Source organism: Pimephales promelas, chromosome 11 (genome assembly GCF_988280905.1).
Source record: "Pimephales promelas chromosome 11, fPimPro1.hap1.1, whole genome shotgun sequence".
Taxonomy (NCBI): domain Eukaryota; kingdom Metazoa; phylum Chordata; class Actinopteri; order Cypriniformes; family Leuciscidae; genus Pimephales; species Pimephales promelas.
The window spans coordinates 3149100-3175807 of NC_142779.1; the positions used below are offsets into that span (position 1 = coordinate 3149100).

Below are 26708 nucleotides of genomic sequence, written 5' to 3' on the forward strand. Positions count from 1 at the left end.
AATTAAATGTTTGCACTATATTGTACTTCAATACTGTTTTTTTATTTAATATTTTTTATTTTTATGGCACTAAAATATATTTATGCAGCAATCCATTTATTCACTTTTTGAGCATGGACCTAAAAAATAAAATGTCCAACTTAAATGGTCATAAATATCGAACACTTGGTTTAAAATAAAGATGACACTTGGCAAATTATGTAGTGAAAAAGTTTTAAAAAGTAAACTTGTAAAACAGTTGTAAAAATTACATTTATTATGAAAAAATCTCAAAAATAAAATTTTCCATTTTAATACGAAATAAATATTTTCCAAAACATGTTTTACTCTAAAAATGTGAGAAAATCAAAGCTGTAAATCTAAACAAGTTGTGTTCCAAATTTGAGGTTGATATCTTAAAAAATTTGCTTTCAACAAGATTTTGTTTGGCCGCAGTACCAAACGCTTCCACTAGACGAAATTCGTCTACCAATTATTTCCAATGTGGTCATTTTTGACTGTGAACAACACTTTTCAGGACCATTTAACCTTTTCAAACCATGTCTATGAATGTTTGTGTGTGTGTTCACACAGCAAGTGCCAAAACCTTTAACAAGTTTCGTCCAATTCCAGTAAAGTTAAAAAAAAAAAAAAAAATGTTCTGTCAAATTCTGTCAAAAATGACGAACAATACCAGAGGAGACTTGGACAAAAACAATTACACAGCACCTCAAAGCAAATGTCATTTTGTTAGAACTATTTAATAAGATATTGTTCATAATGGCAGTAATAAATTGCACTTTTATATCAATTTCAAATTAATATTATAGATATTGCTATTCTACCTCAATCAAAAGGTACAGTAATACAAATTACTTAAGACAACATTTGAACATTTCTCCCATAGATTTTCTTCATGTCAGTTTAACTTCTAACTTAAAATCGAAGTCCGTAATTTTCCCTCTTGGTCGCCATCTCTGTTCGAAATCTGCAATTGCAGTCATTCACGGAATTATCAACTTTACGCGAGTTGTACTTCAACACCTTCAACACGGCACAGCGTGGATGAACACAATGTTTTGAGGAGAGTGTGAGGCTGTCAGTCGCCGTGCCGGTGTGGATACTGGCATTCACAACATTATACTTTTTGGAAGTAAGGCAAAGACATGCTCGAATCTCCCGCAGAAATCCACCAGTACCACTGGAATTAAAAACATTATTACAAGCTTACCGTTTTGAATCGAGCTACGGCAAGTAGAGAGTTTTGATTTGAACACTGGCTGGTTATGTGCTTGCTCAAAAAATATTTTGGATAATTTTTAACCCAAAAAAGTTACGGACTGCAGCTTTAAAATGTAAAAAAAAACACTATAAAAAGAGCATGTCCTTGATATTTACAAAAACGCATTTCTAATATACAAATCGGATTCTATGCAAAAACAAAGTTTAGAAAAAGCTTAAAATCACAATGTAGCTTAATTTTATAACACTTTCGAAGACAATTACATTACAAAAGGAAACAGTCTCCTCTGAAAAATACAAGACTAGTTTCATAACATTTCTAGCATCACAGTTTTGCGGTCTGTGCATTAACATGCATTAAGGCAAAGACAGCACCATGGTAAAGCTTTCTGACAAGTTCAACCAGGTGCGTTTAGGGTCTGTCGTGTTTCTGTGAACTGTGAAAGACTGAGGTCAAACCTGCACAAGGCTTTCTTCACTTCGCTCAATTTGTTATTTTGCAAGAGATGCAATTGGAAATTGGTTGCAATATACTGACACACTGTACTGGTCAAATGTCTTGGGTCGGTAAGGAAAAAGTCTCTTATACTCATCAAGGCTGCACTTATTTGATCAAAAACACTGAAATATTGTGAAATATTACATTTTAAAGGCTGATCAAAGCTTACCTGATCCTTCAGAAATCATTCTAATATGCTGAAACAGTTTGCGGCTCAAGAAACATTTCTGATTATTATCAATGTTGAAAACAGCTGTACTGCTATTTTCTTTTTTTCCAGGATTCTTTCAAGAATAGAAAGCTCATTTATTTGAAATAGAAATCTTTTATAACATTATAAATGTCTTTCCGGTCACCTAAATCAATTTAATGTGTCCTTGCTGAATAAAAGTATTAATTTAGTTTAAAAAAAAGAAGAAAAGAAATCATACTGACCCCATTATTTGAAAGGCAGTGCAGTAATGAATGCCATCATGATGTTACTTTAGACTTTCCTCTACAACAGCTGAGAGTATTTACCAAGTCAGACAAGTCAGCACATTTCTGATAATCTTATATAAATCATACAGATGTGTTTGGAAGCTTGTTTCTGCCACTGAATAAAAATAAATAAATAAATGCGACTTTTTATCTCACAAAAGAAGTCCGAATTTTGAGATATAAAGTCGCAATTATGAGAAATAAAGTCGCAATTGTGAGATATAAAGTCGCAATTATGAGAAATAAAGTCGCAATTGGGAGAAAAAAGTCGCAATTATGAGAAATAAAGTCGCAATTGCAAGATTTAAAGTCACAATTATGAGAAATAAAGTTGCAATTGCGAGAAATAAAGTCGCAATTATGAGAAATAAAGTCGCAATTGCAAGATTTAAAGTCACAATTATGAGAAATAAAGTTGCAATTGCGAGAAATAAAGTCGCAATTATGAGAAATAAAGTCGCAATTATGAGAAATAAAGTCGCAATTGCGAGATATAAAGTCGCAATTATGAGAAATAAAGTCGCAATTGCGAGATATAAAGTCACAATTGTGAGAAATTAAGTCGCAATTGCGAGATATAAAGTCGCAATAATGAGAAATAAAGTCGCAATTGTGAGAAATAAAGTCGCAATTATGAGAAATAAAGTCGCAATTGAGATATAGTCGCAATTATGAGAAATAAAGTCCCAATTGCGAGATATAAAGTCGCAATTATGAGAAATAAAGTCGCAATTGCTAGATACAAAGTCACAATTATGAGAAATAAAGTCGCAATTGCGAGATATAAAGTCGCAATTATGAGAAATAAAGTCGCAATTGCTAGATACAAAGTCACAATTATGAGAAATAAAGTCGCAATTGCGAGATATAAAGTCGCAATTATGAGAAATAAAGTCGCAATTGCAAGATTTAAAGTCACAATTATGAGAAATAAAGTTGCAATTGCGAGAAATAAAGTCGCAATTATGAGAAATAAAGTCGCAATTGCAAGATTTAAAGTCACAATTATGAGAAATAAAGTTGCAATTGCGAGAAATAAAGTCGCAATTATGAGAAATAAAGTCGCAATTATGAGAAATAAAGTCGCAATTGCGAGATATAAAGTCGCAATTATGAGAAATAAAGTCGCAATTGCGAGATATAAAGTCACAATTGTGAGAAATTAAGTCGCAATTGCGAGATATAAAGTCGCAATAATGAGAAATAAAGTCGCAATTGTGAGAAATAAAGTCGCAATTATGAGAAATAAAGTCGCAATTGAGATATAGTCGCAATTATGAGAAATAAAGTCCCAATTGCGAGATATAAAGTCGCAATTATGAGAAATAAAGTCGCAATTGCTAGATACAAAGTCACAATTATGAGAAATAAAGTCGCAATTGCGAGATATAAAGTCGCAATTATGAGAAATAAAGTCGCAATTGCTAGATACAAAGTCACAATTATGAGAAATAAAGTCGCAATTGCGAGATATAAAGTCGCAATTATGAGAAATAAAGTCGCAATTGCTAGATACAAAGTCACAATTATGAGAAATAAAGTCGCAATTATGAGAAATAGTCACAATTTTGAGAAATAGTTGTAATTGTGAGAAAAAAGACAGAATTTCGACTTTTTATCTCACAATTCTGCCTTTATTTTTCTCACAATTGCGAGTTTACAACATCACAATTCTGATTTTATAACACATAATTGCTTAATTGCACATAATTTCGAGTTTATATCTCGAAATTCTGACATCTTTTCTCAGAATTGCAAGTTATTATTTAACGTAGGATGTTACAATGCATAATGTTTTCGTTACTATATGTGGCCTCACAAATTGCCCCTTGGGGACAAATAAAGTGTTTTGAATTGAATTGAATTGAATTGAATTAGGCCAATTCAAAGAATAACCCTCAGAATAGTTTATATCTCACAATTCTGACTTTACAACACACAATTTCAATTTTTCAATTTTTGTAACAGTGTCTCTGTGCTGCTTTCAAAACATTGATCTGTATTTTTGAGTCCATCACAAGTTCATTTAGCACAGTTTGTTTGACAAAAAAAATCGGATATAAAGTACTTATTTATTCAGTGTGGTGACACTGAAATTATTCCCATCATGCATCTCTCCATTAGAGCAAACGTGTCGTGTCACTCGATGTTTTCTGCGCCCCCGTCTCGTCCCTGGCCGTTTCATCGCTGTCCTGTTCCAAGAGTCTGTGATTCAATAGTGGCGTATCAACAGCAGTTCTCGCCGCGTGTTCCCCGGGGGATTTGATGACAACCACGTAACGGTCGTCCTCTGCGTCTGTGCTCTCGTGAACGTCTGCTGTGGTTTGCCGACTGCAGGACGGCGAGGACGTCATCACAGGCCCTTCCGCCGCCACGCCGGGTAATTCGTCGTCCTCCTCGGGGAAGCTGGTGTTGATGTAGATGATGTCCCTCCTGTTGGACACCGCGGGGAGTTTCCCTGCCAAATTCTCCAGTCTCTTCCTAACCTGTGTGAAGTCGGGTCGGTCCACCGGATCAGCGCTCCAGCAGCTGAACATGATATCATACCTGAAACAACACACAAGACATGCTATGATAGTCAAATCAGATTTACTAATCAGCAGTTTTGTCTTGTTTTCCAGCTCTATGATGCAAGTAACTTTTCCTCTGCGGTCGCCCCCTACAGGTTGGAAGTGGAATTGTCTATTACCGCTGTTGTAAATAATTTATCCAACCGCATCCTGCTGTCGCACACACACTACTGTTTAACAGCACCGGAACAATGTCCACAGACAAGGTAGAATATGTTGCATGATTTCATGAAAGTATGATGTATTGCGACATCAGAAACGAAGAAAAACACCTCTTCACTGAGGCCTTTGGGCTCTAGCTCCCCTGGCCTCTTTCTTAAATTCCCCCTTCCCATTCTCATTTTGTTGTTAAGCGTCCTTGGGTACTTTGAAAGGCGCTATATAAATTATTTTTATTTAATTATTATTATTATTAAAAACAAAATAATGACTATTGTAACTCTTGATGTAAAGCAAGTCAAATTTGTAGTTTTCTTATGTCTCATTAGAACTACAGAAACGCGACCCGAACTGGTAATCTTACATAGCGTGACTGTAGCAGATGTAGGACTGCAAAGCGAATCCAGAAGTGCCTTGAGACGAGAATTGAAGAGATTTCTAGAACGCATGCGCGAGAACTGAGCTGAGGACGTTCTCATTCGTCTACTTCTTGTTACCGGCTGCTCACCGCTTAGGAGTATTACCGCCACCTACCGTATAAGATGATGATCTATATATAAGGCGCTCCGGATTGTAAGGCGCACAGCACTGTCGTATTTGAGAAGATTAAAGGCTTTTAAGTGCGCCTTATAGTGCGGAAAATACGCAAATTGAAAAGCGTATGTAAAGCGCGCATCTTCCTCTGCTTGTAAACAGAAAGTTTTGCGCTTCCAGCTATATCAGCACATCATCTTATACAGTAGGGGGCGGTAAAACTCCTAAGCGGTGAGCAGCCGGTAACAAGAAGTAGTCGAAGAAGAACGTCCTCAGCTCAGTTCTCGCGCATGCGTTCTGGAAATCTCTTCAATTCTCGTCTCAAGGCCCATAAGGAAGTAATGGAATAGTCGAAGAAAGTCATTATTTATGTTTTTTTTCGCATAAAAAGTAGTCTCGTCGCTTGATAAACTTATAATTGAGCCGCTGTAGGCACACGGAATATTTAAACATTTTCTTTAATGACTTTATGGGCCGTCAAGAGCCAGTCCCTTAGACAGTCTATGGAGGACTGATCCAGCTCTCAGATTCAATCAAAAATATCTTTATTTGTGTTCCGAAGATGAACGAAGGTCTTACGGGGTTGGTACAGCATTTTTGGGTGAACTAACCCTTTAAAGGTAAAAAAAATCTTACAAAATACTACTACTGACCTATAAAGCCCTAAATGGTTTAGCTCCTATGTACTTAACGGACCTTCTTTCGCCCTACAATCCACCGCGTTCCTTAAGATCACTAAATTCAAGGCTTCTGGTCGAACTAGATTAAATACGCTTCTCTTTAGTCAAACATTCACATAATGCTTACCTTCTAGTCCTCTGTTATGCCATACGGAACCGTTTGCCACTGAAACTGCTTAACGCACCAGTGGGGCTCGACAGCCTCTTAGACAAACGGGTCGGCGCGTATGGTTGGGTTGCGGAGAGTTCAGGTTACGGAGAGTTTGTGAGTTATAACGGAAATCATTATGAACATCAGCTATGCTAATTATTTCCCATCTGCCTTTCTGCTGTTATCTCGGGACGCTTGTCCCAAGAAAAATGGCGTTCGTCAGGTCCAGTTTTGTGTCCAGCCTCTCACGGGGATTTCGGATGCCCCAACGCCTGCGATGAGACGACTCAACGCCTGTGAAGAGACGACTCAACGCCTGTGATATGTTTTGGCGCCGTTTTATTCATAAACAATATTTATATTTAATATTTATATTTAAACAATATGAATGTAAGCCAGAGGAGAACTGGCCCCCGACTGAGCCTGGGTTCTCCCAAGGTTTTTTCTCCATCCAATCTGATGGAGTTTGGTTCCTTGCCACTGTCGCCTTGCTTTTGGCTTGCTTTGAGCTTGCTCAGTTGGGATTATTTAGTGTTTAGCAATGTTGGTGATCTGTGTTGTGCTACTTTCATGTTATCAGTATGAAGCTGCTTTGATACAATCTGTATTGTGAAAAGCGCTATATAAATAAATGTGACTTGACTTGACTTGACTTAGTGTTGCTTTAAAGGTTTCTAATTTTGGTTTTGAGTCTCCTACAATAGGTTTACACGCATCCAAATGTCAAAAAAATATTTATTTTGCAAGTAAAATACACTGCAGCATTAACTCTTCTCTCACAGTGTCTGAAACTGTTCTATAAAAGATTCAGTCTCTCCTTTCTGAGAGCTTCCTCTGCTCTGATTGGTCACACAGCCCAGTCTGTGTTGTGATTGGTCGACCGCTTACAGCGCGTGTTCAGAAATGAAATATCTGACTTTCAGCTCTTCCTCAGCACTTTATCCATAGTGACACTAAACTCTTCCAGTCTCAGCTAAAACTATAGTGTTTGAAGGCGGGGCAAAGTAGACATTGTTTGTGGGCAGCCAATGAAAACCACAGGCTGGCATTATGCAAATTTGTTACAACCCTACATAGGTTTTAGAAGGAAGTAAGATTACAAGTACTGCGGACTCATTTCAGGCAGTTTAGAATCGTTTCTTTCTTTTGGGAGACAATAACTCTATTAATCCTGTACTTTGATCTTTAAAACTTTACAGATCTTTTATATTCACAAACAGCTCAATTACACACTACAGGAAAGGTAGATCAATTAACAGATGCATTAACCTGAGAAGGAAAATGCATAAGATAGAAAAGATGTTTCTGGTGCATAAAGCTTTATATTTTGATAAAGCACAACGTTTTATCATCTTTTCGAATAATATACAGATGAATTATGCACAATATGACGTGCAGTAAATGATGCAAAATTTTAAAAAAGTAAATGTGGTCAATTAGGATTTCATGTTAATTAACTAACAGTTTTGGAAAAGGCAGGCATGCTATGAACACAAGCAGGATATCCACAGACATTTAAAAACTCACAGTTCATCAAGACAGTCGTTGGGTTGTTTCAGTCGGTTTCCATCAAGGAGATAGTCGTAAATCTCATGGTTTTGTACTCCAGGGTATGGGGTCATGCCTCGAGTGGCTATTTCCCACATGGTCACTCCAAACGCCCACTAAACAGGACATTAAGGGAAGATAAACAGTAACAAACATTCAAAAACCCTGACTATGGTCTAAAGCTTGTCAATGAGAAGTCATATGATAATGAAGTCATACGTCATATGAACAGCATTAACACACACTACAGTTTGAGGTCACTTTTATAAAAACAAGGAGGCAGTAAATTGATCAAAAATAACATTTATAATGTTACAAAAGATTTCTACTTCAAGTAAATTCTGTTAACCTTTCTATAATGCTGAAAAAAACATCACTCATCCTCTCTCATGAATTTGAATAAAACAGAGCTATGAAGAGGCTGTGATGACAGTTCTTACCACATCACTTTTCACTGTGAAGACTCGGTCAGCGAGGCTTTCAACTGCGATCCATTTGACGGGCATCTTGGCTATCCGGCCCTGTCTGTAATAGTCACCACTGTAGATTTTCTTTGACAGGCCAAAATCAGCAACACACACGCTCAAGTCATCTCGCAACCTGGATGAAAAAAAAAATTTAATTGCTTGAAATAAACATTGAGACTTCAAATAAACAGTAATAAAATCCCTAACATTACACTACCATTACGATTTTTGAGGTCTTCTGCTCACCAAGGCTGCATTTATTTGTTCAAAAATACAGTAAAATTTTTAATATTATAAAATATTCTTACAATTTAAAAAAGTTGTTTTTATGGAAGCTTGTTTCCACCACAGAATGAAAAATAAAAAAGGTAATTGCGACCTTTTGTCCGAGATATAAAGTCACAATTGCGTGTTATAAAGTCACAATTGCGTGTTAAGTTAGAATTGCGAGATACAAAGTCAGAATTGCTTGATATAAAGTCGCAATTGCGAGTCATAAAGTCAGAATAGTGAGATATAAAGTCACATTTGCGAGATCAGTCAGAATTGCAAGATAAAGTCAATTCCGTGTTATAAAGTCAGAATTGCGTGATATAAAGTCAGAATTGCGTGTTATAAAAGTCAGAATTGTGTGTTATAAAGTTAGAATTGCGAGATATAAAGTCAGAATTGCGAGTTAAAGTCAATTGCGTGTTATAAAGTTAGAATTGCGAGATATAGTCAGAATTGCTTGATATAAAGGCGTAATTGCGTTTTATAAAGTCAGAATTGCATGATATAAAGTAGCAATTGCATGTTAAGTCAGAATTGTCCGCTAAAAAGTTGCAATTCTGTCTTTTTTCTCGCAATTGCGACTTTATTTCTCAGAATTGCGACTATATCTCGCAATTGCGACTTTATTTCTCACAATTCTGAATTCATATCTCACAATTGTGAGATAAAAAGTCGCAAAAAATTTATTTTATTTTTTTATTCAGTGGCGAAAACAAGCTTCCATAGTTTTCTATGTGAATATATTGTAAAATGTAATTTGCGATCAACGCTGAATTTTTTGCATCATTACTCCAGTCTTCAGTGTCACATGATCCTTCAGAAATCACTCTAATATGATGATTTGATGCTCAAGAAACATTTCTGATTATTATCAACAGTTTTTTATGGGAGGGACTGTGATAGTGATTTTTTTTTTTCTTTCAGTTAATAGGTGACGATAAGTTGAGGACACATACATGCAGTTGCGAGCGGCCAGGTCCCGGTGTAGGAAGTTTCTGTTACTGAGATACTCCATTCCCAGAGCGATGTCAATCATGAACTTCAGGAGCATCTGCGTAGGGAGAAACTGGAAACACAACACAGCATCTGTTAGACCCATGAGAACATCACAGTCTGGCTCATGCATGTAGACCAATAGTAATGCTGCTCATTTAGCATCTTACCACAGGATCTTCCTCGAGACGTGAGCGCAGGAGGAAACTATGCAAGTCTCCGTACTTCATGAAGGGGAGCACGACCATTGGTTTAGGAAAGTGTCCTGAGCCCACTTCTAAACAAACACCTACGAGAACAAATCAACATTACAGCAGTAGATAAAGACTTTAATATCACTGACCCGAACATATTATGGATTTCAACACATATCAGAATGTTTTCACTCCATAATGAGTATTTCTAGTGTGTTCACTAATGCATGTTTCTCACCCAAGAGTCTGATGACATTATGATGGTGAAAATCCTTCATGCAAGCAGCTTCATTTAGAAACTCTTCAATCTCTCTCTGGGAGAAGTTATCCACTGAAAGAGGCAGAAATTAATGCTTTATTTCATATATTTTATCATATTCTATTCTTGGCTATTTATCTAGTTATATAGATTGTTTGTTTGTTCATTTATTTATTTCAAAAGGGGCAATGTGCAAAAAACATTAATTAAAGATGCTTTGCAGAGGATTTAGCTTAAGCTAGTTTCCATCTGTAGTCCCCGATCTCACATAAAATTTAAGTTTAGTGTCTTTGCAGACCATTGTGAAGATCTATAGCTGTAAGATTAGTTAAAAATGAAAAACAAAAAAATGTATATGTGCAAATATGGTAAAAAATATATAAAAAATACTATAATAATAATAAATGTAATACTTTAAAAAATAATTAACTTGAAATATTTTTTTAAATGGTAATAATTAATAAATAAAATATAAATGTAAAATATTAAATTAAATTTGACAAAAAAACCTAATATTAATAAGAATGAAAAATATAATACTTTTTAAAAAATATTTTTTCAATAAAAAAGTAACGATTTTTACACTTTAATAAAAATAAATATAATAATAATAATACAATTATTTTGAAAAAGTATTACATTTATTATCAATTAATTAATTATAATAAATGTAATAAAAATAAAATAAAATTGAACAGTAATATTATAAATGACTTAAAACTTTAACTTAATATGTTTTAAATAACAAACATTATTAATATTTTTTACAGTTTTTTTACAATAAAAGTAACTATAATAATAATAATTGTAATAATATAAATGTAATCATTTTTCAAAATAATTTATTTTAATAATGATAAGCAAATGTAATTTTTAAAATATAAAATAACTTTGTTTTATTAAATATTTAAATACTTAAAAGTAAAAGTATCCACCTTCATAATCTTAATCTAAAATATGCAAACTAAAATTATTTGGCCTTTTGAAATAAAAAACTTACATTTCATGGTTTTCACAGCAACTTTTTCAGAGGTTCCATTGGGCTGTCTGAGTTGCCCCTCCATCACAGATCCAAACTCACCTAAAGAAGAGACATTAGGTCAATAAATGCATCTGACATGAGCGGTCACACAACACAAGACAACACAACACCCTCACCTTCTCCGAGGACTTTCCCGATGGACAGCAGATTCCTTAAGATCATCACGTCCTGCAGTTTGGCCTGAAGCTCACCGCTGATGCCCAGACTGGCAACTAAAACAAAGAAGAAATACTTTATAATCTATTACAGTTAAAATCTTCAAGTTTTGGAAAAAATGCAAGCAATGCTTGACGTACGTGTGGTTTCAATGGCTGAACGGTTGTAGGATCTCTGAGGTCTGTATTCTACGCGAGGAGTGAGTTTGTCATCAGCACCAAACAAGCACCTGTAGAGGGCGCCAGTGACACATTTACACACACACAGTACACAAACAACAATCATCACCATTTGCACATTTCCCCATGACATATTACTAATTAATAACTTAGCAATTTTGAGATTTAGGATTTCATGAAGACATTGAGTTGCAGTAAATCTGTTGAAACAGCACGGATCAACCTGGTAACAGTGCTAGTCGACACATGTAAATCAGCCAGCTATATCAGTACAAAACCAGTACTACTAACCAGCAAACACTATAAAACATCATGCAGGTCTAAGCTGTTCATTTCAGCAATGGAGGACCTACGGACTAAAAACATTTACATAAATAAAAAGACACATGATCCAAAAATGCAATGGGAACTAAATGCACTTTAGTGTTGAACTGAAGCATTTCTTCATTTTGAAAAGCAGACACTACCTTAAACTGGGATGAACTGACTATAATATCTGATTTATTTTACAACAAAACTCTCTTTAATTAGAAATGCGTGTTCACATGCACTCTCATAATAAGATTATAATGGGATTTTGACATTATTGACATGCAACATCAAATGATGTGATTATTTCCAATAAACAGAGTAAAGTCTTAATGACACAAGCAAACCTATTACATGCAATTTCCATTTATCTGATTATTCTCTCTTTTTACCACCATTATTCACAGCTCAAACGACGAACTCACGGCAAACAGATCGACTTTTCATCAACCCTTGTTTGTCCAAATACATGCTGGTTAACAATGCAGATTAGATTTGAAATTTGATGTTTGCCACATTTGCACTTGCAGTTATTTTAGATGCAGTCTGGATTCCTGAAAAGGGACCTTGAATAGTTAAAAGTTATTTGGTAAGTAACTGTAACCGCAAAGCGACCACAACCCCCACTGCACATTCTCGGTAGAGTCAGCAAAAGACTGTTCAAGTGTCCCAGAGAGAATGATGAAAACGGGATGTTGTTGTTAGTCTCACTAGAAAACAACCAGGGGCAGTCTGAAGCTCTTCGCTTAGCACAGCTTTGGCCAACTCTGTCCTCCATAATTTAGTTTTACTAAGAAGCCATGCTGTTTTTACAGACCACTGCAACCTTCCCCCTGCTTTTCTTTCCCAAAGCCTTCAATTTCTTGGCCCAAGTGCATTAATATGAACAAACTCTGGCTCCTAAAAATAGCCCTTGTTTTTCAGATTTGGTCTTAGAATAAAAATAGGTCTGAAAATCAGTAGTGAGATTTAACAATACAGCAATGAAGTGAAACATTATACGTTTGACCAGCTCTGTAAATAACAAATAACAATAACAAAAAAACAAAATGCTTAAGGACAGTGAAAAGTAAAGTGAATTAAATAACATATGCAAACCGAATAAATAAGATTGGGCTTCTCGCAATTCTGAGGAAAACATCTTTTCAATATTTTTTTTTTTTTTTCACAGAATATTCTGTGATAAACTTGCAATTACAAGATTGTAAAGTTTGAATTTAAGACAAACAAACAATTGTGAGCGAACAAAATCAGAATTGTGAGGTAAAAAGTTGCAGTTACCTTTTTTATTTCTTATTCTGTGACGGAAACAAGCCATGCTATTTTATTATGATGCTAACATCATAATAAACTAGCAACGGATGGAAATTAGCATTGTCGGATTGAAATTAGCAAATTAGCATAAAATGGGACAACGGATGGAAATTAGCATTGTGCTAAATAAGGCGTATTTACGTTCAACTATGCTTGTACGTCGTTCATTAATATGCATTGTGCATTATTTAATATGCAATTAAATAAAGAAAATAAATAACATTATGACATCAGGTTAAAAGTTATTTTAAAGGGTTTTTCTTAGGAATAACATAAACTAATAAATCACGCACAATAAGAACAGGAAATTGTACGGAAACCCTGAACCGCACCGTTAAAAAAAAAAAAAAAAATCTAGCATTTCGAGATTAAAGTCGAAGCATTTCGAGATTAAAGTCGAAGCATTTCGAGAATCAAGTCGAAACATTTCGAGAATCAAGTCGAAACATTTCGAGAATAAAGTCTCGAGCTAGATTTTTTTTTACTGATTTTTTATTTATTTTACGTTTTAAAAAATATGTAAATGTCTCAGGGCTTCCATAAAATTGTGTTCAAGTAAACTTTTGTAAACAAAAAATCAAGTAAACAAAAAATCACTTTTGATTTCATGTTGACTGACTATAAAACAAAAAAAAAGAGAAATGACAAAGAAACTTACGGTAAAAAGGAGTGACTGCGCAACCACAAGACGCCAAACATCACTATCAACAACAGACAGAAACCGCAAACCACTCCAAGCACAATGTACACGGAGTCGGAACGACTGGGAACTGGCGTTGAGGATGGAGACTCAGGAGATCCTGAAAGCAAAACACACATGCATGCACTTAATAAACAAGAGCATAAACAACAACACTAGCATCTGTACATCTAACAAAGGCCAGCAGAATACTAAACATTCACACTGTAATGGGCAAAATTAATATTATTCTCTATGCTATTGGCATTTTAGCCCAGAGTTCAGTTCAACAGCTTGAGTTTTGCTGCTCTGGGAACTCATTCACCAAACTGGTGATGATGTGTCCTCAGTTCATGACACTCTTTACTTGTCCAAAATCTTGTGATCACACAAGAGTGATTTAACTTCGTAAGAATTTGGTTCTTCTTTCCGAACAAATATCCCTCCTGGCTGCTGAAAGACTATTTTGATTTAATCAACTACATTTTTAAATAGGTTTTTGATTTTAAAATCAACTGGAAATGTTTCTTATGGGAAACTACAGATGTATTCACTGCAATTAATTTACAATTCAAGATAATCATTCAGTGGTTTGAATGATTATATATATATATATATAAATATATAAAATTAGATTTATTTAAATTAAAATAATATATAAATATATATAATGAATTAATATATCCACATAGGACATCTGTTACGTTAGAGCTGCACGATTCTGGATAAATTGAGAATCAAGATTTTGTTTAAAATTGAGGTCATGATTTTGAAGAGACAAACAAAATAACATGTAATTTATTTCCTAGAGGTTCTGACAAAATGTTAATTGCTGCAGTTTATTTAAAAAATAATTAAACATATAGTTTGAATTAATTATTCATTTATTCATTTGAATGAATGATTCAATGACTCACTCAAAGCCTTCATTTGTTTCAGCACTAGACGAATATTTTTTGAACGAATCTTTTGAAGAAATGACTCAATGACAAATACATTTTTAACAGACTTTACATCGAGGACTATATTGTGTTATCCTTGACAAATGAGTATATTTTTCACTATTATTTTGTCTAATACATCAAATCAAATCAAATAAAAAAAACAGTCACTTATCGCCAACATATTTGAAGCATCAACTTACTTTTAAAGTAGACATCAGTATTTATATCCGGACTATTAACTTTTATCCCAGTGTTTGTCAAGCTCTTTCATACCTAAATATGACAACCGCTCTCTCTGGGTCAGTGAATCGAGATCGCGATCTTTCAATGATCAACCGTTAAAAGATCTATGTTACGTGGGACAATAGTTAATTATACAGTTTAGTGGTCATTAAAAAAATAATAATAAACATATTTGTCTGCTGAATTCCATCAGAAAGCAGTGAAACAAAACAAAACAAAAGGCACGTCAAATACAGATAAACATCACTAATGTTTCTTTTTGCAGTGTCATTATATTGCAATATTTCATTACATCTACTAATGGTGAACCCCAGAGGAATGTTCTTGCATCTGCTCACCAGTTTTTGGAAGCACAAAGAGAAAGAATCGTGCCCTTTTGGTCCCACAGCCGCTCTGAGTGCAGGCCACGACCTCCACACTGTATGTGGTGTTGAACACCTGCAGTGTCACTGCGGCCTCGGTGGTGATGCTGTGAATCTGGAACACACACACATTTTATTTTTTGTTTAATCATTACATGGTCAAATGTCTAGACCAGTCTGAATCTCCATGCTTGTCCAAGCTGGTTTAGTATGGGTCTTAAAAGGCTCCTATTATGCTTTTTTTTATTTTTACATTTTCAACTTTCTTTAGTGTGTAATGTTTCTGTTTGAGCTTGATAAAGGTCTGTAAAGTTCCTCAGAGGGAATTATTCTCTTTCTGAACTGATCTATTCGCCTCCATTTCTTCCGGGAACGAACGCGTCACAAGATTTCTCATTTAAATAATTAATATGCAGAATAAAGGGGCGGGGCCTGGTTTAGTTAGTTATAGTGTGTCAAACTGGCGGTTATGGTAAGGGGCGGGGCATTTCCCAAACACACTCAGAGCGCTTGATCAATCACAACACATTGGTCCAGCCGACCAATCAGAGCACAGTGTGCTTTTCAGAAGGAGGGGCTTCATGGAGACAGGAACTAAACAGAGCGTTACTGACAGACTGGGAAGAGAGGAGCCGCAACAATGTACAATATGTGAAAAATAATGTGTTTTTTGAAAATTCAAGCATGAAAACTTAAAGCCCAAAACTTTGAAAAATGATATAATTTGTCCTCTTAAAAAATTGTTTTATGTGAAATCACACACATTTTATATGAAATCAGGAGTAAAAACAAAACAAAGGCTGAATGAAAAAGAGAAGCTGTTTTTTGCGAATTCATGAGCATGAGGACGTCGGGAGGTTAACACATGACGCATGTGACACATCGATGTGCCGGTTGCGTAAAGTTGCCACTTCTGTTTCCAACATAACAGACATTCTGACGCTTTCTGACACTAAAACTGAGTCAGTTAAAAACTTTGGAAAAACTGCATCTGCAGATCTCGAAACGAGAAGTGATTCGTTCTAGGGGCCTTGGCAAGTGCACGTGGGCAGTTTAAGGTATTTAGGGTGCATGCAAATGGTTTGTTTTTTAATATTGAACTTTGAGTTTATTTACTAAACTGGATTTGCATTTCCTATTAAGTGCACATTTCTGTTGACCATGCATGAGAATCAACACAATACATACAATAAGGGTTAAATAGATGATAGAAAGACAAATAAACCCAAAAGAAAAACAAAATCCTGCCCAGCCACTGTGATAAGCCACTTCTGGTCGTCTAGTTCACATAATAGCTTCCGGTTTTCTACTGGTCCTGAAGGCTTTTACTGGTCTTACTGGCTTTCAATCCTGCCCTCCATTTGCTGAAGGAACCCTTGGATTATGGTCAGAAAAGCAAAATCAGCAGTTATATTCAACCCAAGCTTAAAACAACAAGTTTTTCAAACACACCTACTCTAATTCTACTCTAATACCAGAGACGGACTTACTAAAACACACTCATTTACTGAATAACCTCCTCTTAAGCATTACTGTCTCGTTGCACCAAATGAGAACTTACAATATACAAAAAAATAAACAATAAATAACCCACACTGCCATTATTGTAAATGTATATGTGAAGCAATGATTTGGTTATTTAAATATTAATTTAACTATTCCAGTAACTATTGCAGTAAATGCATTAGAGCTGAAACAGGCAACGCTATTTAGGCACATTTTAAGGCTTTTTCTTGTCTACGTCTGATGTCACGATGAAGGAATTAAGGGATCTTCTTAAATAAAAAATAAATAAATAAATAAATAAAAAAAATATATATATATATATATATATATATATATATATATATATATATACACACACACACACATACACACACACACATAATTTATTATATATATATATATATTATTTGTTTTACTTTATTTAAGAAGATCCCTTAATTAATTATATATATATATATATATAAAGAAATTTAAAAAGAAAAGAAAACCAGTAAGAAAAATATATTTTCTTATTTTGATGTGAAACATTTTTGTTAACTGATATAAAGCTGAAATAAAATATAAATATTAGATGAAAAACCTTGCCAACTTGCTGAAATAAAAAGACAAATTTCTAAAATTTCTAATCGGAAAAAAAAAAAAATTAAACCTAATTATATAAAAAATACAAAAGCATTGAAAAAAAACAGAACTTACAAGTATAAATATAGATATTTAATATAAAATTACAGTACAATCTCCTTACAGGTTTTATAAGATTAAAACTAGTCTTCAAACACTATGTGCTGTGATAAAGTGTGTGCCCAAAACCCAAACAAACGTAATCAAAATAATTCACCAATGCATGAGCAGTTGTTACTCGATGAACTACAAGGTCATTTCTTTAAGGGAGAGCAACAGCTGTTAGTCCAATTCCAGCTGTGTGTGTAATTGCATGACACTCATTTCCAGTTACAGTTGTTTTCACACAGATCACAGTATGAGATCACACAGGTCAGTCGCGGCTACAGAATACAACAGATTGTTAATCGCAGCCATTGATTGGTCGTCATGAACTCCAGGTCACTCAGTGGTGAGTCACGACAGACATGCAATAACAAACGACTTCTCCACACGCTGTCGCTTTCCTGTGACTAGCACAGAAAAAGGAAGTGCCCCATTGTGCCAGGAGAGAAGTAAATGCCACGCTGTTACAAAACCACTCCCAAATGATCGGTCACTGGACACTGACAAAGATCACACACACACAGGGCATTCAGAGGTGATAGACTATGGGAACAGCCTCAGTTTATTTTTAACAATGCTCAAGACTTCCTTAAGCCTCTGTAACTAAAAAAGGGTGAATCTTCACTCGCCTCATACCTTATTTTGATTCAGAGGGACACGATTCGATGCATATTTAACAGAAGCATTCAAGTAAGAAATTATACAAAATAAATAAATAAATAGATTCAAATAAAAGCTATCGAAATGAGTGCGTCCCACTTTTCTTTTGTTGTTTGATCAACATTAATAGCAGCAGGTTTATTATATTAAGACCAAACGCACAGATTTAATAAAATGTTACACATTAGATTGTCCGCCCCAAATGTTGACTATGACAATGCTTACGTGAATGCTTGAAACAATGCTTACTCACCAAGACAGATATTTCTGTGTGTATCTGAAAGTTCAAGTGTAATGCGGCGCTAAAGAGAACTAAATTTGCTGTCACATGATATCTGAGGCAGCTTTCTCTGTGTGTTTGTGTGTACATACAATGTCAGCGTGAGTAACACATTGAGATCTTTTTCATGGCCTATTACGTTTAAAGTGATATTTCACCTCTGGAAAGATGAATGTGTATTTAAAATGGGTCATTTATGTAGAAGAAATGTGAAATTATGTTTGAATTTGGAGCTTTCTAGACTGAGAAAAGCAAGAAAATTTATTTTTGGCTTATGTGGATGAAAGACAACAACTCCCAGAATGCACTTGCTTCGCTGCCCTAGGAGGCCACGCCGTTCTCCCGCGTACAGGTAACAGAGCGCAGTAGTTAAACAACAAGTCTAGGCTACTAGTGAGTCTCCGTGATGAGTCTGCCCGAAAATGTGTTTCGAGATCGCCCAAAAATTTTGCGTTCTCCAGTCGCCATTAATTATGTTTACTGTGGCGAGCGGGACGAGTGAGGGCCGCGGGAGAACGGCGCGAGGCTGGTGGCGTGATTACCGATGAGCGACGCCTGGGAGACGCTCCGGTCTCGTATCTCTCACGGAGGAGCGGGAATTTTCATAGCAATGTTAAAACACACATCAGCCGATTACTTGTTTAGCGCTCATGTAAACACTACATTCAGATTCACCAATCAGAATGAATTCAGTTAGATTGAAACAAAAGCTGTGCATGTAAACAACAAATGGCGACTGCAGAAAGCAAAAGCTGAATCCCGGACATCGACGGCCGGACATGTCCAGGAAAAAGAGGATGGTAACCCCTACGACTCAGCTTTCTCCTGCTAGCTTAGCTTCCAATAAAAAAAATGGCTGACACTCTGGGAGACTAAATAATGTCTATCATTAGCCATTATTTAGTCGGGTTGAGAACATGCGGTCGCATTCCTCGACCAACACCTTTCCCTCGTCCATTTTACCAACACCGCCCTACATTTTCTCTTGTTCAAGAAGCCGTTTCACTCGGAAATATGTCAAAATAGGGAAGAAAAGACTAGTTTGTTTCACGTCGAAATTAAAGGGGACATATCACGCAAAATCCACTTTTTTAGCCCTTAAATGCATTTTGTTGTATATTTGGAGTGTTTATAAGTACAGAAAAGATGAAATTATTCTCTTCAGGGGTAGAAAAGGGGCTTGTGGAGCTATAATAATGAGGAATTCAGATCCAAGCATTGCAGTTATGCTTTATATAGACCACAAATGTATGATTTATAAGTAAAAATGAATGATTTAAAAGAATGATATGTACCCTTTAAAACTGGCAAATATCACACAGTGCAATGATAAAGGCATAACATCACAATGAAGACATTTGGTTTAGGGGCATTTAATAACACAAATTAACTCAAGCCGGCTGGCATGCCGAAGTAAACCGAACATTAATGATCTCAGACTGTCGCTTTCATCTTAGAAACAAGAACAGCTGCTTTATTTTAATGGCTCTAGCCAATTTCCTCACAGCTGGTGGAAATCTCATGTCTGAAGAGCAACACTGACCAAAATGCTGCTCTGGGCAACTTAGAAGTAGATAAAACGGAGTAATAAAAACAAATTGGTTACGTACAGGATATGTAGATACTATAAAGTGAACTCAGGGGGGTTAGCTCTTATTTTGTGTGGCATAGAACAGATGTGTGGATGTTTACTTCAGTTGTAACTAGTGTTATTCATATTTTCTGTTAATATTTGGAATTAATATTATTTTAACATTTTTATTATTTATTTTTTTTGTAACTATATATATTGTTTTTATTAAGTTTTAAGTTTGAATTTATTTAGTTTTAGTTACTTTAGTACTTAGTTTTAGTTACATTACAACTTTAACTAAGTGAAAATTAGAAAAGTCATTTTAATTTTTTTTTAAATATTTTTATTTCAGTTAATGTTTATTTTAAGTAATTTGAGTTTTTACTTGTGGTTAATGATTATATTCCTGGTTGCAACACAGAGTAAAGTGGCAATTATGTGAATATTTCATGAGCTAGAAGTGAAAATCTTCAGTAAAACAGCAATAATTATTGTATAATAATAAATTAAGGATACAGTTTTATATTAAGTAGAATATTTGTACTAATAAAAATGCTATTTAAAGCCCCTTTCACACAGCGATTCCAGAAAATACACGGATAATGTGACCCAGCATTTGTCCCGGAATTGTCTGATTTCGGTTCATTCACACTGCCAGTGATTTGCCGGGATCTGTGTGTGTGTTCACACACAACCCGTAAAAATCCCGGGAAGACACATGACGTCAGGATGAGACGTATAACGGACGCGTCGAAAACATGTAAACGCGCATACCGTACACGCACTGGTGAACGATCTCAGCTTCAGTACGGATAGTGAGGAGCTCCTGGTCTCTGCTTCGCTCCAGTTTGCAGTAGGGGTGTCCATGGTTAACCGGTTAACCGATTAGCAGTAACCGTTTAAAATTGCATAACCGAGTGAAACCTTTTTGCTCGGTTAAGTGGCGTCAATATTTGCACAAAACTTTTGCGTTTTTTTTTTCTGATTGTCGATAAAAAAATATTGTGAAATGACAGCGTTTCTATTAACGGTGTTGTGCGACTAAAACATTTTTTTTCCTTTCGCGATAAGCCATTCCAAAAATAATGGCATTATTATTATTTATGGAAGGAGACGTGGGTGTCATCCAAGCATTAATGGCAGGGACAGTCACAGAGTTTCTGTGTGTTTCTCCCTCATTTCTGCTCCGCGGTCTTGATTGTGGCATTTCTTTGAGGTTTTGTCTAGGCTATATTCCTTGTATCTTTTATGAATTTTAAAAAAGAACTCTGCCTCGTAGGCTATATGTCCAAACGGTCAGTGTAGCTACTGTTGTGTTTATTCGTTTCCCCTTATTTAATCCGTAGGCCTAATTGCAAAACGAAAAATGAACGGTTGTTGTATTTTGTAAAACGCAGAGTTTAACACCAAAATGTTCATTTGAACTAGGTCAAATGCTGCGCAAAAATATAGGCTATAGGCTATATATCGACGAATTTTCAGATATTTGTTTGATTTTTTTGCCCCTTTAAACATTTAAAATATTTGACAAATGAATATGGAAAAAAAAGATTTTACTGGTTTTCTGAGGCCAAATTAGAACCTGGAAATTATATTTCCCCCGCAGTGCTGAATGAGAAGAGCCGTAACCACGGCCTACAGAAAGGGGATTTATAGATGATTTATAAGATATAATAAATGTGTCTGATAATAAAATAATATAAAATAACGAGGCATTAATTGTTTATTATTAAACTATTGTTTTCTAAATCAGTTTCTCCTAAAAACAAATCTCCATCCCCGGATGCACCTTTAGAGAGAAATACATAATTAGCTAAGCTACATAATTACATAGTCAGGAGATATTGGCTTTTTATTCGAATTTGTTCGTTTTAAATTGGAATTTAAAACGAACAAATTCGAATGCGGCTGTTTCAGTTCTCGCGCTTCAGTTCACGGAAATCATGAAGCGCGCCTGTTTGTTAAAGCACAATGTTTCTTATTGTGAGTTTACGCAAATAAATGTATTTGCGAATAATGTATTATTATTTTCTGTATGACCAGAAATGAAAGAGTATTTTGAGTTGTTTCCGCTGAAAGAACTGCAATGAAACTGCAAGTATTCACATGGGCGTCTCGCAGCCTCCACACTAAGCACACACACTGGATATGCATCAAAATATTGTGTTTATTTGTGCTTTGCTCCTTTTTTGGATAAAAGCGTCTTCTACATATGCAGCCTATAAAATGTTACAATAATGATAATTATTATTATTATTTGCGGACACGGAGTTTTTACGTAATGGACGTGTTGCCAATGTGCTTTTCAATTGGCAATTTCAGTTTGAAGGGTGATGGAAACGCGCCTACTTTAACTGCTCTGAACTTACCACTGCGTTTTATTTCTATAAATTAATTTCGTTTCAAATGGGGTCCAACCAGTTATTAAAGGTGTTAAAAATTACTTCTGTATCCCGAGGTTGCGGCGCGCACACTATAGGTTAACCGAGTATTAACCGAAAGGGCCTCGATTAACGGTTAATGAAAAACTTGAAAACGTGCAGCCCTAGTTTGCTGGTATTTTTTCGTCCTTTGTTTGTTGATGACGAACACAAACTTTCTTCTAAGAGCAACAGAGTCGCGCGATGGCACGAGCGTCATCACTAAAGACACACCCTTTACGGCATTGGTCCTGGCTTTTGTTCACACAGCGCGCGTTCCGGCACTGATTACGGCAATGTTACTAGGTCCCCAACCCGGGATCAATCCCAGAAGCAATCCCAGGTCGTGTTTGCGTTCACACAGAAGGCGTTCTGGCAATTTGCCGGCAATTTCCTGGGATCAACTCGCTGTGTGAACGAGGCATAAGTGAACTGCACAACAAGTGAATAAAAATAGTGAAAATGTCAAAGATACAGTGAAATTATACAAAATAAAAAAACAAACAAAATGTGTTTACCTTTCTTATAATCAGTTTAAAACTAAAACCTTGACACTCAATAGTAAACATATTCTTTGAGAGAATCTTTAAATAATAATTTAACAAATTCAGCAAAGTTTCTTAAAGAACGTTCCTATACGCTGTGACAACTTTGGGATTATAGTGTTGTTCAGCTGATTTCTAAATAAAAAAGGCTTTGCAAGCTAGCATTAAAGAGGCATTGCAAAAGTCCAGAGTGTTGTGAGAGAAAAGACAGAATTTAATTCCTAAATGACTGACATTTACTAAATTCAGTTGTGTTAGTACACAAAACACAATTGGCAAACCCAATTACTAACCTTGTTCGTACGTGTCCCGTGTTTAATAGTGACATCATATCCCTGCAAGACTCCATTCAACTTGTCAGGGGGCGGAGCTTCCCATCGGATCATCAACATGGAATTGTTCACATTAACGGTCAAGTTTTGGGGGGCCTCCAGTGGAACTGACAATAATAAAAGTAAGACGTAAAATGAGACTTTAATTTCAGATAAATCATGTAAAATACTGACCAAAGACAAAGTACTAAGACACCAAAAAAAAAAAAAAAAAAGCAGAAACCCCAATTCCAGCTTGTATTACATTAGAAGTAAAGTTTAACAAACCAAAATGCTTATCAGGGACTAAAAATATCTTTCATGGTTCTTTAAGGAATACAGAGGAAATCCTTTACGGACGCACCCATAAGAAAAGCATTTCTAAATGCTAGGTCACTCCCAATCCCATTTGGAAAATTCTTGGATATGAAAGACATAATTACATCAGGAATTCTCTTCTAATCTTTCTCTTATTAGCAAAATGGTCCTCTCATATTGCACTCAATTACATCTTTCATTTCCAGTGTGCAGAATTAATTGGAATTTATGTGATTTTAATACCTTATTTACTTGTTATTTGATAATAAATATGTAAAGCTTTTCTTACTAAAATAACTGAATATACTCACAAGTGACAAAGAAGCATATCAATGTTTAATATGTTTATGGTTGCAAATGCATATAGTTTTCCTTATTTTTTAAAAATAAGCATACTATGCATTACAGTTTACACTATGTAGTAAGCTAGTGTTTCATTCTGAACATACACTTGTGTAACAAGTGACTGTTAAAAAATGTGTGTGTCATTGATTCATATATTCTAGAGATTCATTCAAAAATGCTAATTCATCTAGTAATGAAACAAGTGAAGTCTTGAATCATTAATTCAATCAGATGTAAAAATATATATTTTTAATAAACTGTTTTGTAGGTTGTCTTTTCAGATTCATGATCTCTATTTTAAAGGGGTATCAAAAGATGTAAAATAAATCTCTGATGGCCCTAGAGGATGTATGTGAAGTTTTAGCTAAAAAAAACCCACACATATTTTTATATACTATATATATATATATACTATTTTTATATACTTGTTGAGTGTGTTTTTGCTCACACTCAAAAAGTGACAATTTTAACAAGCATGTTAAAATTGTCACTTTTTGAGTGAGCAAAAACTCTCAGTTTTTGTGTCTGTCCCTTTAATTGCAAATGAGCTGCTGCTCTCAGCACAGGGGGCGGAGCTTCAAGAGCTTGCGCCCTTTTACCTCACACACACATGCACTGAAAATTTCAAAAACTTTTAGCCTTTTATGTTCAAACCAGAGTCAGATAAAGATGGAGACTTAAGAGACTCATATTCTGTCTTGATCATCTATAAATCATGTTCCTGGGGGCGGGGTTTATGTAAATGTCAGGGTTAGATTTCAATTTTCCGTTTGTTGTAGTCCTTAAAAAGCAATTTCTTTAAAAGCAAATAATCCCTTTGCTTTGAACTTTGAGCGTCGTAACTTTGCAGATGAGGTTTATGCTCAAACGGCAACATTACACAGTAACTAAAGTTATAAAAGTGAAATCATATTCAACCAACCCTTTAACAAACATATCGTGATTCTCCACTTATTTGCATGGTATGACAATTTAATGCAAATGCTAAAAGTGACATTTTTAATATTAAATAAGATTTCGATTTGAAATAAATGCGGTTTATCTGCACTGTAAAAAAATATTGATGGTTTACCTTAAAAAAGTAAGTAACCTGGTTGCCTTAAAATTTTAAGTTTTAAGTAATACAATGAAGGAGATTAATTTAACCATCAGAAACTCAAAATTATATGTTATCTGAACTAAATAAATTATTTAAGTTGATTTGACAAAAGAAAAAAAATGTTATGATTACTACACTGTAAAAATATATTGTTGGTTTAACTTAAAAAAGTAAGTAACCTGGGTTGCCTTAAAATGTTAAGTTGATTGAACTGGAGAAAGTGAGTACAATGAATGAGATTAATTTAATCATCAGAAACTCAAAATAATAAGTTATCTCAACTAAATAAATTATTATAAAGTTGATTTGACAAAAGAAAATATGTTGTGATAACAAATCTTGAAAATATTTTTTTACAGTGCGTCTACTCACAGATTCCTGAAAACATGCATTACGGTTTCTGCAAAAATATTTCAACATTGATAATAATCAGAAATGTTTCTTGAGCAGCAAATCATCATTTTAGAGTGATTTCTGAAGGATCATGTGACACTGAAGACTGGCATAATTCCATGTCAGGAACTGTATTTTTAATCAATTTAATTCACATCTGTCAGAAATGTATATCTTTTGAATGATAATGTAGCCCGTGACTCAGAACGTTTGTTTAATTGACGGAAGTTGCTCCATCTGACTCACCGCCCTCAGTGGTGTTGCTCTGGACCCAAGCGCTGGGCGGTGACGACCCGATTTCATTGATGCAGGACACACTCATGTTGTACCAGGTCATGGCTTTGAGGTTGCTGATTTCATACTGGAACGGAGGCACTTGTGTGCTTTGTGCGGCTGTAGGACTCCCCGGCTCTCGGCCGAGCTCTCGCACCTAGAACAGATGATTTATGACCCGTTACAAAAAATCATCCGAATCAAAGCTTTCAGTGGTGTTACTTTATCAAATTAGGAAGTTAAAATGGATGGGAAGTAATAACACAGGAAAAGTAATCACCCTGAACTGAGCTGAACATTTTGTTCCCCAGAGGATTTATTACAAATACTGTAGAGTTGATTCATTTTGTCGCTCTTACCGTGATGTGGCACGTGTTGAGAGGAGAGAAGCCATCGTTTCCCGGAGTCCAGCTCAAGAGCAGTTTGTTGGACTCCCGTTTTACTACTGTGACGTTTGACACTTTATCAGGAAGCTCTGGAAAAACAGCAATCAAGCATGTGTGTTAGAGACACAAATGACATCAGATTTTCCATTTTTTGATTAATATATATTTTGTGTTATTTGTATTGAAACACGTGACTTTGGCTAGTTTTATACATTAATTTGAAGAAGAATAAAGAAGAACGAACAGTTTTATGCTAAACAGTCTTTTGACTGTGGAAAACGCTAAAATGCATGCCTTTGAAATTAGTTTTCGAGTTTGATTTCTCTTGATGTCACTTGACAAAGAAAAAGTAAACCTTTACATGACAAGTTATGGATTCAAGCATCAAATTCTTTGTGTAACACCCTTGTGGGAAATGGTGAAGAAAATAACACACAAAACAAGTATATTTGCACTGAAACTGTCTTTTGGACCTTGAACCGTTTGGTTCCCATTGAAGTCCATTATATGGAGGAAAAAATCCTGGAAAGTTTTCATCAAAACCTTAATTTCTTTTCGACTGAAGAAAGAAAGACACGGACATCTTGGATGACATGGGGGTGAGTAAATTATTAGCA

At 35.1% G+C, this 26708-nt stretch overlaps 1 protein-coding gene across 1 annotated transcript in view; it reads right to left on the minus strand.

Annotated features, from left to right (window-relative positions):
• Nucleotides 1-721: 721 nt before the first annotated feature.
• mertka (c-mer proto-oncogene tyrosine kinase a) overlaps nt 722-26708 on the minus strand; it is a 44898-nt gene continuing 18911 nt past the window's right edge. The window contains exons 6-19 of the mRNA XM_039671718.2: nt 26065-26180; nt 25679-25862; nt 23260-23405; nt 15233-15371; nt 13687-13828; nt 11367-11455; nt 11187-11282; nt 11029-11109; nt 10008-10100; nt 9746-9864; nt 9539-9648; nt 8283-8442; nt 7822-7958; nt 722-4747 (exon numbers count right to left, since the gene is read on the minus strand). Coding sequence (XP_039527652.2) covers nt 4321-4747; nt 7822-7958; nt 8283-8442; nt 9539-9648; nt 9746-9864; nt 10008-10100; nt 11029-11109; nt 11187-11282; nt 11367-11455; nt 13687-13828; nt 15233-15371; nt 23260-23405; nt 25679-25862; nt 26065-26180 — 2039 coding nt within the window. The 3' untranslated portion in view covers nt 722-4320. The remainder of the gene's footprint in view (nt 4748-7821; nt 7959-8282; nt 8443-9538; nt 9649-9745; nt 9865-10007; nt 10101-11028; nt 11110-11186; nt 11283-11366; nt 11456-13686; nt 13829-15232; nt 15372-23259; nt 23406-25678; nt 25863-26064; nt 26181-26708) is intronic.